Source organism: Geotrypetes seraphini, chromosome 17 (genome assembly GCF_902459505.1).
Source record: "Geotrypetes seraphini chromosome 17, aGeoSer1.1, whole genome shotgun sequence".
NCBI lineage: Eukaryota > Metazoa > Chordata > Amphibia > Gymnophiona > Dermophiidae > Geotrypetes > Geotrypetes seraphini.
The window spans coordinates 48,664,331-48,682,490 of NC_047100.1; the positions used below are offsets into that span (position 1 = coordinate 48,664,331).

Genomic DNA, 18,160 nt, shown 5'->3' on the forward strand with positions numbered 1-18,160 from the left:
AAGTCTACTGCTTATCTCTAGGATAAGCAGTATACAATCTGTTTTATTCTTTTGGGATTTTTCCAGGCACTTGTGTCCTGGATTGGCAACTGTTGGCAACAGAGTATTGGGCTTGATGGACCTCTGGTCTGACTCAGTATGACAACTCATTATTATGTTAGGGAAGGAGAAATAATAATAATAGCTTTATTTATATCCTGCTATACCTTTCAGCTTAGAGCAGTTTACATCAAGAATAAACTGCATACATCAACACAAGCGAGGATACATCAACACAATAATCAATAAGGAGAAAAGCTGAACATGAGGAGGGCTAGAGATACAATGCTGGAGGAAGGGTGCTGTTGGTCAGGGCAAAAATAAAAATACAGAGAGAGGAGATTCTTGACATGGCAGGAAGATAGGGGCAGGGACACAGGGTAGCTGAATGATAGACATGGACAAAAACAAAATGCCAGATGGACATGGAGACCCTGGCAAAAGTTAAGAGAAGACAGAGGAAGGCAGAAACCTGGGACCAATAAAATGACCAAACAACTAAGCAGAAAAATGAATTTTATTTTCTATTTATAAATTAGACAACAGTATACTAGTTTTTGTAATACACATATGGCAGAACTGATGTCAGACCTGCTTGAGGACTATGAGAAAAATCTCACTCAATAGCCTTCAGTCTCCTGTATAGTGGTGGTAAACCTCCAGCTTTGGAATGGGCCACTCTTGGCGTATCTGCAGTTCATTAACAATAGCCTTCTGAGGAGACAGGATGCAGAGGGTAGGAGTAAGGGGATACTACTCTGACTGGGAAGCAGTCACGAGCAGTGTCCCGCAGGGGTCAGTGCTGGGACCACTGCTTTTCAATATATTCATTAATGACCTGGAAGCAGGGACGAAGTGCGAAGTTATAAAATTTGCGGACGACACAAAACCAGTAGGGTTAGAACTGTTGAGGAATGTGAAGAACTACAAAGGGACCTGAACAAACTGAGCAATGGGCTAATAAATGGCAAATGTGCTTCAATGTAGAGAAATTGCACATGTGGAAAGGAAACCCGATGTACAACTACACGATGGGGGGGAGGGGGGGATGGTATTAGGGAAGAGCAACCTAGAAAGGGACTTGGGGGTTTTGGTGGACCAAACAATGAAGCCAGGGGTGCAATGTGCAGCGGCCTCAAAGAAGGCAAACAGAATGTTGGGCATTATCAAAAAAGGAATCACTACCAGAACCAAAGTTATCCTGCTGCTATATCGGGCGATGGTGCGCCCGCATCTGGAATACTGTGTTCAATACTGATCACCATACCTTAAAAAGGATATGGCAACACTCGAGAGGGTCCAGAGAAGAGCAAACAAAAATGATAAAGGGCATGGAAAACCTTTCATATGCTGAGAGGCTGGAGAAATTGGGGCTCTTTTCCCTGGAAAAACGGAGACTTAGAGGGGACCATGATAGAAACTTATAAGATCATAAAGGGTATAGAGAAGGTAGAGAGGGACCAGATTCTTTAGACTGGCGGGGAAACAAAAACGAGAAGGCACTCAAGAAAAATTGAAGGGAGACAGATTCAGAACAAATGCTAGGAAGTTCTTCTTCATTCAGAGGGTGGTGGATACCTAGGAATGCGCTTCCAGAGGAGGTGGTAGAGCAGAGTACGATTTTGGGTTTCAAAAAGGGGTTGGACAAGTTCCTGAAGGGTATAGTTAGAGGGGTACTATACAGGACAAAAATGTCTTAAGTAAAGGATCACTTACAGGTCACGGACCTGGGGGGCTACCGCAGGAGCGGACTGCTGGGCACCTATGGTCTGACTCGGCAGAGGCGATGCTTATGTTCTTATGTTCAGAAAACATCTAACGTCTACTTTCATTCATTTGGAAGGATGCCACTAGACTACCAGGACAACCAACCTTTCTATGCCATCTCATCTCATGTTGTACTCACATTAGAATATTGCTGCAGAATAGGTAATAGGATTGTTACCTTACAGTGTGCAGTCTACTATGTGAGTTAATTCAGGCTTTGAACTCCTTTCTTCATTGTTCACCTGTTAATGTATGCATTGAGGTCTTCTCCAGCCTCACGAATGGACACTCCATTCCCAGCCCCTTCATCAGATCTTCTCTCAGTGGGGGACGCCTCAGATAGACCTCTTTGCGGCTCCCCACAATTTCAAGCTGCCTCAATTCTGCTCCAGGATCTACACTCCTCATCGTCTCGAGGCAGATGCCTTTCTGCTGGATTGGGGGACTCGCTTTCTGTATGCGTTTCCTCCCTTTCCTCTCATTCAAAAGACTCTGGTCAAACTGAAGTCCGACCATGCCACCATGATTCTGATAGCTCCTTGGTGGCCCAGACAACCTTGGTTCTCCCTTCTACTTCAACTCAGCAGCAGGGAGCCATTCCTTCTTCCAGTGTTTCCTTCACTGCTTACTCAGCATCAGGGATCTCTACTTCATCCCAATCTGCAGTCTCTCCACCTGACAGCTTGGTTCCTCTCAACGTAACTCCTCACCAGTTTTCCCAGGTGGTGAGGGATGTCTTGGAGGTTTCCAGGAAGCCTGCTACTCGTCAATGCTACTCTCAAAAATGGACTAGATTTTCTTCCTGGTGTGTTTCCACTTCTAAGGAGCCTCAACGAGCCTCCCTATCCTCTGTATTGGACTATCTTCTGCACCTGTCTCAGTCTGGTCTCAAGTCTACATCTATACAAGTCCACCTGAGTGCTATTGCGGCTTTCCATCAGACTCTCCAAGGGAAACCTCTCTCTGCTCATCCTGTGGTTTCCAGATTTATGAAAGGACTTTTCCATGTCAATCCTCCTCCAGTGGTTTGGGATCTCAATGTTGTCCTTTCTCAGCTTATGAAACCTCCTTTTGAGCCTCTCAACAAGGCTCCACTAAAGTTTCTCACTTGGAAAGTGGTTTTTCTAGTGGCCCTCATGTCTGCTCGCAGGGTCAGTGAGCTTCAGGCCTTAGTGGCGGATCCTCCTTTCACAGTATTCCATCATGACAAGGTGGTCCTCCGCACTCATTCCGAAATTCCTGCCTAAAGTGGTCTCTGAATTTCATCTCAACAAATCCATTGTACTTTCAGTGTTTTTTCCAAAGACTCATTCTCATCCTGGAGAATCAGCTCTTCATACTCTGGACTGTAAACGTGCTTTGGCTTTCTACCTGGATCGCACCAAGCCACACAGAACTGCTCCTCAACTATTCGTCTCCTTTGATCCAAACAAGTTGGGACGACCTGTGTCGAAGCGTACCATCTCCCAGTGGCGTACCAAGGGGGGGGCGGGGGGGGGGGGGGGGGGGCGTCCGCCCCGGGTACCAAGCCCCTGAGGGGGTGCTCCCGGTCCGGTCCAGTTTTCCCCCCTGCGCCGGGTGTCGCGTCTGGAAACAGCCTGCAGCAAGATCGCGATGCCAGAGATCTTTGCCTGCTTCGACTGTTTCCTCCGCCACGGTCCTGCCCCTCCTCTGATGTCAGAGGAGGGCGGGACCGCGGCGGAGGAAACAGCCGAAGCAGGCAAAGATCTCTGGCATCGCGCGATCTTGTTGCAGGCTGTTTCCTCAGGGCAGTAGCGTACCAAGGGGGGCGAGGGGGAGGTCCATCCCGGGTGCCGCCTTAGGGGGGGGGGTGCACAGCTGGCCCGGCCCCTATCGCGCTCCTACCCTCCCAGTGAAAGCAGCATCGGCGCCATTATCGAAAAAAGGTAATGGGGCCAGGCCTTGGAGCACCAAGGCAGACCGCTTCTCCCCCCTCCCAGCCGAAACCCCGCTGACCATCCTATCTCTCCTCCCCCAAGTGAACCTTTCCGACCCTCCCAGCGAAAGCAGCAAACCTCCCTCCAGTAGCGTCGGCTTTATCCTCCCTCTGCCGCATCACTGATGACGTCATCAGTAACGCGGCAGAGGAGGAGAAAGCCGCGAAGGAGGTTTGCTGCTCTCGCTGGGAAGGTCGGAAAGGTTCACGGGGGGGGGGGGGGAGATAGGAGGGTCATCGGGGGTTCGGCTGGGAGGGGGGAGAAGCGGACTGCCTCGGTGCTCCATTACCTTCTTCGGGCAGCAGCAGCGTTTACAATTCGCTGCTGTTGCCGGCTTCAGGCCTTGTTCTCTGCCTGGTCCTGCCTACTTCCAGTTTTCATGAAGACAGGACCCGAAGGCCTGAAGAGAGGAAGGCCTGAAGCGGGCAACAGCAGTGAATTGTGAATGCTGCCTGCTGCCCGATGAAGTTCAGGACATCAGGAACATCGGGGAAGGAGCAGGGAGAAATCGGCTGCTGGCTTGGGGGTGAGGGTAGGGAAAGAATCGTGGAAGTGGAGAAATCGGCACGATGGCTTTAGTGCGGGCTAGGGGGAGAGAGAAAGAAAGGAAAAAATAAAGAGGGGGGGCAGGGGAGAGAGAAAGAAAGGCAGAAATAAAGAGGGGTCAGGGAGAGAGAAAGAAAGGCAGAAAGAAAGAGGGGGACCAAGGGAGAGAAAGAAAGGCAGAAATAAAGGAGGGGGTCAAGGGGGAGAGAAAGAAAGAGGAGGGCCAGGGGAGAGAGAAAGAAAGGCAGAAAGAAAGAGGGGGACCAAGGGGAGAGAAAGAAAGGCAGAAATAAAGAGGGGGGCCAGGAGGAGAGAGAAAGAAAGGCAGAAATAAAGAGGGGAGCCAGGGGGAGAGAGAAAGAAGAAGGACCAGAAGAAGGACCAGAGACTCATGAAATCACCAGACAAAAAAGTAGGAAAAATGATTTTATTTTCAAACTTAGTGATCAAAATGTGTCCGTTTTGAAAATTTATATCTGCTGTCTATATTTTGCACTATGGCCCCCTTTTACTAAACCGCAATAGAGGTTTTTTAGCGCAGGGAGCCTATGAGCGTCGAGAGCAGCGTGGGGCATTCAGCGCAGCTCCCTACGCTAAAAAACCGCCTATCGCAGTTTAGTAAAAAGGGAGGGGGAATATTTGTCTATTTTTGTATAGTTGTTACTGAGGTGACATTGCATAAAGTCATCTGCCTTGACCTCTTTGAAAACCCGCGGAATATAAATGATAATTAACATTTTCTCTGCGTACAGCGTGCTTTGTGTTTTTAAAATTTTATTGTTGGTAGATCATTTTGACTTGGCCACAAAGGTAAGGGGAGGGAGGGAGGGAACTGCTGAAAGACATCTAGCAATCCTTGCAGGCTTGACTGCAGGGAATTATTTTTGTAAAATCATGTTTTGTTATGTGACTGGCATTATCTAGACTTTAATTTCTATGAATGAATAGAATGAAAATGATATAAAATTACTTGCTTGTTTTTATGTGCGTGCGCTGAAGGAAAGTGAGAGAGAGGTGGGCTGAGGATGCTGAAGGGAAATGGGGAAGAGAGTGGGGAGAAGACGCTGATTTATAAATTGACAATTGTACAGAATATTGTTTCTTTTTATACTTAATATAAACAATTCAAGGCTTGTGTGGATGGAAATCAGGTGGTTTGCGGGATGGGGACCGAGCTTACGGGGATTAGTCCAATAAAATGGTATTTTTTTATTTCTCATTATTTGTTTTATTTTTATTTGTTAATTTATAAAGTGGTGATTGTTATGTATCAGTTTTTTCAAATTTACATCTACTGTCTTTATATTTTGCACTGTATTAGAGGACATGTGTTACTGGTTTTGTGGTATTGCATTGTATCCAGGGTCTGGTTTCTTGGCGGATCAGTTTAACTTTTGTCTACATATTTCTATTTTTAGTTTGTGATTATTCCATTTGGGCGAGGGTGTATCTCTGTTCTGTGTGTTCTGAAAAAGACATAGGTTTTCAGTTGGCATGACTACAGACCAATTGACTGTGCGGGATCTGGTTTTGTTTAGTTTTACAATGTATGTGTTGGTGTTCTAGTGCTCACTGCAATGTTAAGATGCAGCCTTTTCCTAGGTACACTCTTGTAGTGCGATATGTAGATTGGTACTAAAAATCATATTTTCCTATAGATGGGGGGGGGTGTCAAAAAATGATGGGCCCGGGGGTGCCACATACCTAGGTACGCCACTGCCATCTCCAACCTGGATGGCGGCTTGTATCTCTTTCTGCTATGCCCAGGCTGGATTACCCCTTCCCTGTAAGGTCACAGCCCATAAGGTCAGAGCAATGGCGGCCTCTGTAGCCTTCCTCAGATCGACACCGATTGAGGAGATTTGTAAGGGCTGCCACTTGTCCTCGGTTCATACATTCACCTCTCATTATTGTCTGGATACTTTCTCCAGATGGGATGGACAGTTTGGCCAAACAGTATTACAAAATTTGTTCTCTTAAGTTGCCAACTCTCCCACCATCCCATTGAGGTTAGCTTGGAGGTCATCCACTAGTGAGAATACCTGCCTGCTTGTCCTGGGATAAAGCAATGTTACTTACCGTAACGTTGTTATCCAGGAACAGCAGGCAGCTATTCTCACGTCCCACCCACCTCCCCTGGGTTGGCTTCTCTGCTAGCTACCTGAACTGAGGAGACACGCCCGGACCATCGGGCGGGAAGGCACTGGCGCTTGCGCGGTGCGGGCATCTCAAAACTTCTAAGTTTCTTCAAGCAAGACATGATTGTGAGACGTCCGTATCGGGGTCTGTCGGATGACATCACCCACTAGTGAGAATAGCTGCCTGCTGTCCCTGGATAACAACTGTTACGGTAAGTAACATTGCTTTGTGGTTGAAGTGTCAACAAATTTCTGTTTATACTGCTGTTGATATCACTGTGCACATGGCCAACAGAGGAAGCTAGGCTGACCGGGAACCATGCATATATTTCCAGAAACTGCAAATAGTGGGTTTTACTAAAGCACACTAAACGCTAATGCGTCCATAGAATATAATGGGCGTTAGCATTTAGCATGCACTAAATCAGTTAGCGCGCCCTTAGTAAAAGACCTCCATTGGTGTTCTGTTTAATATTTGTATTATTATTGCAAATTTTGTGGCACATAGCACACAGCAAATACTTCCAGGTAATTATCACTGGTAATGCGGAATTGGGGAAAGGCAAATCCGCTTGCGCTGCATCAGAATCAGACAGTGAAGGGGTCCTTCCTGCAATATTCAACGTTTTCCCCTACTTTCCTTTAACAGCTGGCATAGGTTTTCCCACTACTCTACCCTTACCCTGCCAATTTCTCTTAGGCATTCAGGTCTCACAACCTTTGTATCCAATTGACTGCACTCATACAAACATTTCACTTGGTTGCAGAGAAACTGAGGTGTGGAATTTAAGCAGAAGTACAACATTCAGAAACTGAAAAAGAGTTATAAATTATATAGAACCTATCTTGATGTCTGTACCGCATGTTGAGCCTGGAGAAAGTAAAATGCAGGTGGGATGAGGGTGCTAGATGTAGCATTGAGTCCCTGGGTAAATGGATTCACAGATTGCCCAGTAAGTATGGAAACGTATAAATATGACAAAGTACATCAGTGACAGAGCTGTCAGAATATTTCTCAGTGAAATCCTGAAGGCTTGTTAATGGTCTTCATGGGGAAGGTACAGATGTCATTGGATGACCCCCAAGTATAAGGAGTTTGGAGAGAGAGTAATGTGCAATTTAATTGCCTCATGATTTAATTTCTTCTTGTGCAGGGAAGGGGTTCATTTTTGTGGCGGATCCCTGGTGAACGAGCAATGGGTCATCAGCACACGACAGTGTTTCTCTTCCTGGTAAATATCAGTTCCTCCTTAACATTAATTGTGTGGTAGTAGAGTCCAGTAAGCTGTGCATCTCATTCCTCCCAGTCACTCTCTGCTCAGTACTGGGTCCATCTGCTCTGTCACAGCTGATTGCTTCTTACCAGTTTAGTTAAAATGAAAATAAGATCTAAAGCCCCGATGCTCAAAAGCTCTAACACAGTGGTCTCAAACTCAAACCCTCTGCAGAGCCACATTTTGGATTTGTAGGTACTTGGAGGGCCTCAGAAAAAATAGTTAATGTCTTATTAAAGAAATGACTATTTTGCATGAGGTAAAACTCTTTATAGTTTATAAATCTTTCCTTTTGGCTGTTTTAATAATAATATTGTAATTTATAGCTAAAGAGACGTATGATCAAGAAACTGTTTTATTTTACTTTTGTGATTATGATAAACATATTGAGGGCCTCAAAATAGTACCTGGCAGGCCGTGAGTTTGAGACCACTGGTCTAACACCACTGTGGTGGGAGCGATTTTTGTTTTACTGGTGATGCTCAGCTTAATAGCATGCAAATTATATGCAAGCTATTCATACAGTGCAGCATCAATAAAAGGGGGAGGAGCTGTGCCTGGTTTCTGTACCTGGCTGCTGAAGCACAGGTAAAAGAGAATATGACTAGGGCGGGGGGAAGGAAGCTAAAGGAGAGCCTGAGGCAGTTATAGGAGAGGAAGAAATAGGGAGAGAGCAGCTTGATCTAGTATTTATGGATTGCTAAAATGCCCCAGAAGGAGTTCAGTGTGATTAGGAGAACCTGGCCATATTCAGGGATTACATTTCCTGGACACCTAGGTAAATGTTTGATTATCGCTGCAAGATGTTCAAGCACGAAGAACGTCCTCTGCCCACCCATAACGCATCTCCAACACATTTCCTTAAGATTTAGACATACTGGAGGAAAAATGACCTGCAAGATATCTAAAAAGTCTGTTTTGAAAATCAGCACTTGGACATTTTGGCAATTAAAATATCTTTATTGAAAAAGAACCCCATAGCTTTATAGCAAGTGTGAAATATATAAAATACATTAATTTATCGCCATTGCCCAAGGTACGTTAGATAGATTGTGAGGCCACCCGGACAGATAAGGAAAATGCTTGAGTACCTGATTGTAAACTGCTTAGATATAGGTATATAAATACCTAAATAAAATAAAAAAACATTCTGATAATCTATATAGAAGTTTAAATATCTCTGCTATAGTGGAAGCCTCTTATAATCTTCATTATTTACAGATCAAAACTGGTTATTTTGAAAGTTTTTTCAAACATTGTGATATCCCTTTTGTGGGAAAGATTATTAAGATCTTACCTGATATAATAAAGGACACTCAGAAGTTGGAAAAATTTCTTCTATTAAGATAGGGAGTCCTCCAATCTTTTTTTATTCTTGAAATATCCTTAAAATATCAGTTTTTAAATATGTTTTCTTTGAGCCTCTCTAGATCTCTGACTTCATTAAGAAAATTGCTTCAGTTCCACTAGATATGGATTAACTAAGTGGCAGGAAGTGCAACATAAAAATTCTCTCTCCGATTTCTCTTATTCTCTTTCCTGGAAAATTTGTGGACTGAAAGCAGTATAATTTTATTTCATTAATTTTTACAAAGTGTTTTTGCTTGGTTTATTATTTTAAAAAGACCTCTTAAGAAATAGAATATAATAATGTAGCTGCAGATGTACCACAGTGTCCAGCCAGTACAATGTGAATTCTGTCACTGAGAGTGGACTTGGGCTGAAGAAAATGTGGGTCTTCTGCTTTTGGAGGGTGCCTTCCTTTCAGATGCTGGCAGCTGGTTGGGCTTTTTGGACCAGATATGAACAGGAGAGGCAAAAGAGGTCTACAAATCAAACAAAATCCAAATAACAGTAAATTTAAAAAAAACCCAGTGGAGAGCACACCAAAGTTCAAAAACAGTCTTTATATATCCAACCTGGCATTGTTTCAGTCAGATAGGTGTATCAGGGGTATTAATAAAATACACATAAATCATTTTTATTGAACAGGAAGGAGGCAGTACAATTGGTATGAAGATTAGACATACAAACAAAAAAAAATTGTAAATGCAAACATCAAATATTAGGATTTAAACAATTTCAACTACCAATCTCTATCTCACCAACCCATTTCCCACCCATCCAACTACCCACCCAATTTCCAGAGCAATAAATATATAAATATAATAATTTAAAAATAAATAATTATAATTTAAAAATTAAAAAAATTTAAGGTCTTCCTATCAAAACACAACTGCGAGCAACTGGAGTCAATGTTTCTAAAAATGGTTTCCAAATAACACACTGCAAATAAAAATAAATATATCACTATTGACAAGATATGTACAAAAATCAAATACATAAATAAAATTAAAAAAAATCAATAAACTAAGATAAAAATCATAAGCCATGGCATACACCTATATAAAAATATAAATAACAACCATAAGGTCAAATTACAACATGGATTGATACAAAAAAATCTCCCACATACAAAGTTTTCTTGGTATGCATTAATACGATATACCACAAACTGTGCAGGCAGATGAATTGGTTATTCTTTAAAAGAATACTAGGGAAATAAATCCATTGGAGCTTTATCATATCATACTAAAAAGGGAGAAAAATTAGACTTCAACAACTAAATAGAGAACACCATACATTTTGGTTCTCATACAATAATAATTTTCTTCTTTCATCAGTTCTCCTTCAGAAAAAAAGAAACCCCTCCCCAATTTTTCAAATTTACTTATGACACTTCATCTGCCTGTGAATTTTTCATGTGAAATTTTTTTTGTACTAATATAAACTTCTCATTATTTCAACCGGACACCAAAAAAGAGCACTTATTTTTTAGACCTAAAGGGGTCACCAACTCATTTACCCCCTCTATTACTAATGCATAGCACGGGTTTTAGCGCCGGCAGTGGCGGTAACTGCTCTGACACTCATAGGAATTCTATGAGCATCGGAGCAGTTACTGCCACTAAAACCTGCACTATGCATCAGTAAAGGAGGGGGGTTAAACAGGTTGGCTTCCATATTCTATATATTACGGTAATCCTAAAGACAAAAATGCTCCTAGTCTTTTTCTAAAAGCAGAAAACCCCCCCAGCACAGACAGTGATTCATTCCAAATAGCGCTGATGTCAGACGCTGTCATATTTATAGCTAATGAATGTCATATCCAGGGCTTATTCACTAGATCCAAACTACCAAAGCCCCACCCAGTCAAAGAAAGACATTCCAAGACATTGGCAGCTAAGATTTAATGCTAAGAAATGCAAGGTCATGCATTTGGACTGCAAAAAACCAATGAAACGGTATGGTTTAGGGGGTGAAGAACTTTTGTGCAAGAAACAGGAGCAGGACTTGGGTGTGATAGTATGTGATGATCTTAAGGTGGTCAAACAGATTGAAAAGGCGACGGCGAAAGCTAGAAGGATGATTGGGTGCACAGAGAAAGGAATGGCCAGTAGGAAAAAGGAGATATTGATGTCCCTGAATAAGACTGGTGAAACCTTATTTAGAATATTGTGTACAATTCTTGAGACTGCACCTGCAAAAAGATAAACAGGATAAAGTCGGACCAGAGGAAGGCTACTAAAATGGACAGTGGTATTTATCATAAGGCTTTGGGGGACAGACTTAAAGATCTCAATCTGTATACTTTGGAGGAAAGGCAGGAGAGGAGAGATATGATAGAGACACCGGGGAGGTTAATTCCCATTTTAGATGACACAGCAGCAGCTGGGAGGAGGGTGTCCATGTCCCCTCAAATCATCTATGTTGAGGTGAGGGTAGGGGGCATTGAAAGCGGGGGAGAGTGGGCATCTCTCGCTGCGGGGGGGCAGTCGGTGATTGCGTCGAGTATTTTTAGTGCAGGAGAGAGTGGGCATCTCTCCTACTGCAGAGGGGCGGTCACGTCACGGCGGTTGAGTCGGGGATTTTAGTGCAGCAGGAGATAGTGGGTATCTCTCCTGCTGTGGGGCAGTGAGGTCGGATCGTGGCAATTGCATCAGGGATTTTAGGGCAGTGGGAGAGTGTGAGCATCTCTCTCACTGTAGTTGTTTTGTTTTTTAAAATAATGGCATGGACAGCGTTTTTTTTTCTGCACGTGTGCCTATCACTATTACCATAGTGGGCACATAGTGATAGTGCCTATCACTATTACCATAGTGGGCACATGCAAATTTAGTGAATCTTCGCTGCTATCTGCCAACCTCATTTGTATGCATGATTTTTAAAGTACATATCGGGTTTTTAGATTCAGTATTAAAACAGCTGCGTTAGCAGACCATCGCTTGTTAACGCGGGTTTTTGAAAATCCTGGCCTCACTATCAGGACTGTATATGTTCTTTCTGTATAATAATAATAATAATTTATTCTTGTATACCGCCATACCCATGGCGGTTCACATCCATTAATTAAGGTCCGTGATAACACACGGATTTACAAAATTTTGACAGTTACAGGCAATGAAGCGGGGGGGGGGGAACTCTTTGAAAAAATTAAGCAGAGGTAACGGTAATACAGAAGGAAGGGTTGTAAGGTATGATATAGCGAGAGAGAGATAAAATCGGGGGAGGGGGGAAGAGGGGGAGCCGAAGGAGCGGGGTAAAATAGGGGAGAAAGGGGAGAAAATAGGGGGCAAGGGGGATTAAAAGGCCTGTTCACGGAAAAGGTGCGTTTTGAGAAGTTTTCTGAAACTAAGGTAAGAGGGGGCCTCGAGTATCATTTGGGCAAGCCAAGGGTTAAGCTTGGCCGCCTGGTAAGCAAAGGTTTTGTCGAGAAATCTTTTGAAATGACATAATTTTAGGGATGGGAAGACAAACAGCTGTATTCTGCGTGATTTCTTTCCCTCTCTTTGATGGAATGAACAGTGAGGAAGTGGCAGAAAAGCAGAAGGTGAGAATGAGTTCTTTTCTCACACACCAAGCCTAAATTTTGGAGAAAATTCCTTTATTAAAAGTTATATTCTCCTGGGGGGCGGAGCCTGCTGGTTATGGCGAGCGGACGCACGGGGTAAGAGCTCCTCCACGCCAGCACTTGTTATAAAGATTACCGACGTTATTCCGCATACAAATTCGGTCCCACCGGCTAGCGATATCCTTCCCACATGCCACCGACTAAAGCTGACAAAGCCGATTCCGCTGCGATTCAACCAAGCGGAAAACGGCCTAAGACCGATATGCACTCTCCTGACAAGATGGCGGCGAAGCACGAGGAATCCCAAATCGATACTCTCATCAAAGAAATGCGCTCTTTCAAGCGCATTATGCAGGAACAGGTTGACGCAACAAAATCGGTGAGGGCAGAGATCGAGGCTCTAAACGATCAATTCGTAGACGCCAGACATCGACTCGATGCCCTGGAAGAAACGACTCAAACGCTAACCACTAAATGCTCATTGCTAGAGAAGCATGACAAACAGATCCTGGCACTGCAAAGAGACCTTGAAGATTTATCAAACCGAGGTAGGCGCAGTAATATACGTCTCATCGGAATCCCTGAATCAACGGAGGGTTCTGACATGATATCTTTCCTAACTGATTTCTTACCTAAAACACTGGGTCTCACATTCACCCCCCCGCTGGAATTTGAGCGGGCACATCGGGTTCCTTCTCACCTCTCCACGATGTCTGCTAAGCCCAGGCCCATAGTGGCGAAATTGCTGAGATTTCAACACGCCTTACAACTTATAAATGCGTCAAAATCCCATCCTCAACTTCTTTATCAAGGTAAAAAATTCTTCATCGTACCTGATCTTGCCAAGACCACCGCACTCAAAAGAAAAGAATTCCTCTCATATCGCCAACAACTGAAAGATCTTGGAGCCAAATATGGCCTCATGTATCCGGCCAGAATGAAGGTGACATACAAAAATCACACTACTTCATATTTGGAGCCAGCGGACCTAAAATCCTTCTTAGAGTCAATTCATATTGACATGACCTGAATTGTAAAATATGAACTCAGTGACTACCTTGATATCTTCATGTTTTATGATATAATGGAATGACAATAGGTCATTTTTCACATTGGCCTGGAGCGGTACAGTGCTCCCTGTGTTTGCTTGTTGTTACACTGGTTCTCCCACTTATTGCTGTTTGAACTATCCGCATGTGCATGCTTTACTCCATAGCAATGCCATGTGTGTGTTATGATGTTTCTTATCTCTGTCTTTTTTTTTATTTCTTTCTATTCTGTTCAATAGTCCCGCTATGCTATGATATGCTTCTAATTATGTCTGCTTTTACTGATAAGCAACTATACCTGACTCAATTAGCAATGCTTATATTCTTTTATGGCTGATCTCCATATTATATCCTTTAATGTCAATGGGCTTAACCATCCCATAAAAAGAAAAAAGATTGCTAATTACTTAACTGCCAAACATCCAGATGTTATCTTTCTTCAAGAGACGCACCTTCCCTCTGGACCAGCTCTCAAATTACTTTTACAGGGTTATTCCTCTCACATTTTTTCTCCTGCCCCTAACAAAAAACAGAATGGAGTTTCCATTTTCTTTAAATCCGGGGTTCCCCTCACTATCTTATCACAAAAAGCGGATACAGCGGGCAGGTGGTGTTTGGCACACGTTGCGTTGCATTCGCAGGAATATGTATTTTTAAATATATATGCTCCTGTTTCAGATCATCCAGAATTTTTTAGAAACATTCAATCTGTACTTCTTGAATTCTCCTCCAAATCCTTAATCATTGGCGGAGATTTCAATCAAATACAGGATTTGGTTCTAGACAGATCCTCTTCATGCAAACCTTCTCTATCCAAGACCTATACAGAAATACATAATCTCATTAATAATTTTTCCCTCCTTGATCCTTGGAGACTTTTTAACCCCAAAGGCAAAGAATTCACACATTATTCTGCACCACATAATACCTATACTAGAATAGATTACTTTCTCGTCTCTTCACATCTCACTCAGTGCATATCTAATAATTCTATTCAATCTATTAGCCTCACTGATCACGCTCCGGTCACTTTATCTCTTCTCATCTCTCCTTCATCAAAATCACACCCCTCTTGGAGACTTAATAATCATCTCCTGCTAGATGACGACATATTGGAGAAAGTTAGACTTTTTACAATAGAATTTTTTGATATTAATACCAAAGACCCTGAGATGTGTCCGTCCATTATATGGGAAGCATATAAAGCTACATTACGGGGAGAATTAATTAAGTTGTCTGCCTGGAAAAAGAAACTCACTCAACAGAAAGAAAGAGAACTAGAATCCTCCATTAAACAATTAGAACTCCAACATATGTCTAATCACATTCATGACCCCTCTACATATCGCCAATTACTACGACTCAAATATGAATATAATTCCCTGACCTCCTATAAAGCTAGACAAGATTTATTTCTACTTGCCTCGGGACACTATATAGGTGACAATATAGTAGGAAAACCATTAGCTAATTATCTTAAAAATAAATCCAAAAGGTTCTCTATTTCATCTATCTATAATTCTTCGGGCCAACTCCTCTCCTCTACAGATTCTATTCAGTCTCAATTTGAATTATTCTATTCCAATTTATATACCTCTGAACTCCCCACACCAGAACCTAATTATGATTCCTTCTTAAAAGATTTGCAACATCCCCTTTTGACAACATCCGCCAAAAACTCACTAGAGGTTCCCATCACAACAAAGGAAATCTTTTCTGCCATTTCGTCCATGGCAAAAAATAAAGCCCCTGGACCGGATGGAATAACCAATGAATTTTACAAGAAATTCAATGCCATCCTTGCTCCACATCTTCTAAACTATTATACTTTTATTCATGATTCCCCTCATAAACAGTACAATTTTGCAGAGGCCACTATAGTAGTATTCCCAAAACCGGACAGAGATCCTACTTTGGTAAAGAACTACCGTCCCATCTCTCTATTAAACTTAGATTATAAAATCTTAGCTAAGATTCTTTCTACTAGATTAAATAATGTCATTACCAAATTGATTCATCCCGATCAGATTGGTTTTATCAAACATCGCTACATTGGAGACAACATGAGATTATTTCATCACATTAATGCTTATGCTAAAACAATTTCGGAACCCATAGTAGGATTGTCCATTGATGCTGAGAAAGCCTTCGACCGTGTGGAGTGGCCCTTCCTACTAAAAGTTCTAAAATGGTATAATTTCGGAGAATACTTTATTGATTGGATTAAAACATTATATTGGTGCCCTTCATCACGCATATTGATCAACAATACACTTTCAAATAAATTCCCTTTACATCGAGGATCTCGTCAGGGGTGTCCTCTCTCTCCACTGTTATTTAATCTCGCCTTAGAACCCCTTCTTTCGGCTATTCGCCAAGCCGATGGCATTGAGGGTATACTTGCTGGCCACCGTCAAATCAAACTTGCCGCTTACGCGGATGATGTTCTCCTCTTTATTCGAAATCCTACGATCTCTCTTCCAATACTTATTACACTTATTAAGGAATATTCATATCTTTCTGGCTATTTAGTTAATTGGGAGAAATCTGTACTCTTTCCCTTGAATGATTCTATTTTCCAGGCAGACATCACGCATCTCCCATTTCTTTGGAAGGACGCTCCAGTCAAATATTTGGGTATAATGATCCATAAAGATCCCACACATGTTATGGATACAAACTTGTCAAAAATTAAAATGCTTATTCAAAAAACTTTATCCAATTGGTCTCCCTTATATTTATCCTGGTGGGGCCGCTTAGCCTCTATAAAAATGAATTTGATGCCACGAATAGTATACATCTTAAACATGTTACCTTTATTTTGCAAACAATCTTTTTTCTCTTGGATTAATAAAAAATTATCTAGTTTTCTATGGAATAACAAACAACCTCGCATAGCTTTGGCTAAATTACGTGCCTCTAAGATAAATGGAGGTTTAAATCTTCCCGACTTCTATCTATATTACTTAGCTTCCTTAGCTAAATATGGAGCTTACTGGCCCCACACTCAATTGAACCTAGACATACCACCTTGGCTGGAACTGGAAACACACATTTGTCATCCTTACCCCATTTCCTCCCTTTGCACTATGACACTGCCCCTCCACTTAAGAAAATATGGTCTCTTAAATGCAACGCAACGAGCCCTTAAACATCTGGATTCCCTGGCAGAATCCTCTTTATACAATAATGTCAAAATGTCTCTTTGGAATAATCCAAAATTGAAAAGTAATGATAAGATGTTCTTCTGGAAAAGATGGCAAAAAGCTGGTTTGTGGTCAGTAGATCAGTTAGTTAATAATAACAAACTTATCCCTTTTACTTCCTTGAGTGAACTTTTTCCCTCTTTAGCGAACTCTCACTCCCAATGGATGAAGTTGTCCTCAAGTATATCTGCTGTGTTACCATCCTTATCATCAACCTCACATGCAGCTTCGTTCTGCTCCTGGAGTGAATTAGGTAAAGCGATATCCATGTTTTACAAAATTATGAGAGATCACAAATATACTTTCTCACCACAAGATATGATTCAATGGCATCAGATGCTCCCTTCCTCATTCACTGACATTAATTGGAACACTTATTGGACTAAAACTAATAGACCTTTAATGTCATCTAGAATATCTCAATCGATGTACTTTGTTATGTGGCAAGCCCTATGGACACCTCATCGAATGTGGAAAGCTAAACTGAGACCGGACCCTTCTTGTTGGCATTGCCAGAGTTCGGATGGATCCTTGAGCCATATGCTATTCCAATGTCCACAAATACATCCTTTTTGGTCTAGTGTCTGGACGACTATCAAAAATATTACTTCTAGTCAATCTGTCATTTCACTTGATATTATTATGCTTCGCTCTCAACATCCTTGTTTTACCAATTCGGAATGTCCTCCAAAATTGATTGATGCCATGTTTGTCATTGCCCTTATGCATATTCTCAGAAATTGGAAATCAGCCTCCCATTTGGACTATACTTTTTGGTGGAACTCTTTTTGTCTGTATAATAGACATGAACAATATGTATTTGAAAAACGATATATTTCCACCATGCCATGCACCAAATCTGTTTCACCTTGGAAATTTCTTGACAAGTTCTATAAAGTTGCTTCTGAAACCATATCATAGCTCCTTTCTGTTCCCATTTTCCCATCTTTCCTTTTTCATGTTCTCACCTATTTTATTTTATTAGATCTCATTTCATTTCATTTATTTATTTATTTATTTGTTTTTTCTTCTCTTTAATCCGTTCGATATGATAATTTGAGGTCCTAATATATTGTGCCTATAATTGACATATCTTGTATTGTTATATTTTGATACAGCGGATTTATGTTTCCTTATGTAATCTTGAAAATAATTCAATAAAAAGTTTGAACTAAAAAAAAAAAAAAAAAAAAGTTATATTCTCCTGAGTGTACACTGTAAATTTTGATTGCATTAAAGACTCGAGAGCATTTCAGCTCATTTGGAGTTCA

The 18,160-nt window shown here is 41.8% G+C and overlaps 1 protein-coding gene across 2 annotated transcripts in view; it reads left to right on the forward strand.

Annotated features, from left to right (window-relative positions):
- MST1 (macrophage stimulating 1) overlaps nt 1-18,160 on the forward strand; it is a 155,371-nt gene that overhangs the window by 132,275 nt on the left and 4,936 nt on the right. For both annotated transcript variants that reach the window (XM_033926395.1, XM_033926396.1), the window contains exon 14: nt 7,603-7,680. In XM_033926395.1, the coding sequence (XP_033782286.1) occupies nt 7,603-7,680 (78 nt within the window). The remainder of the gene's footprint in view (nt 1-7,602; nt 7,681-18,160) is intronic.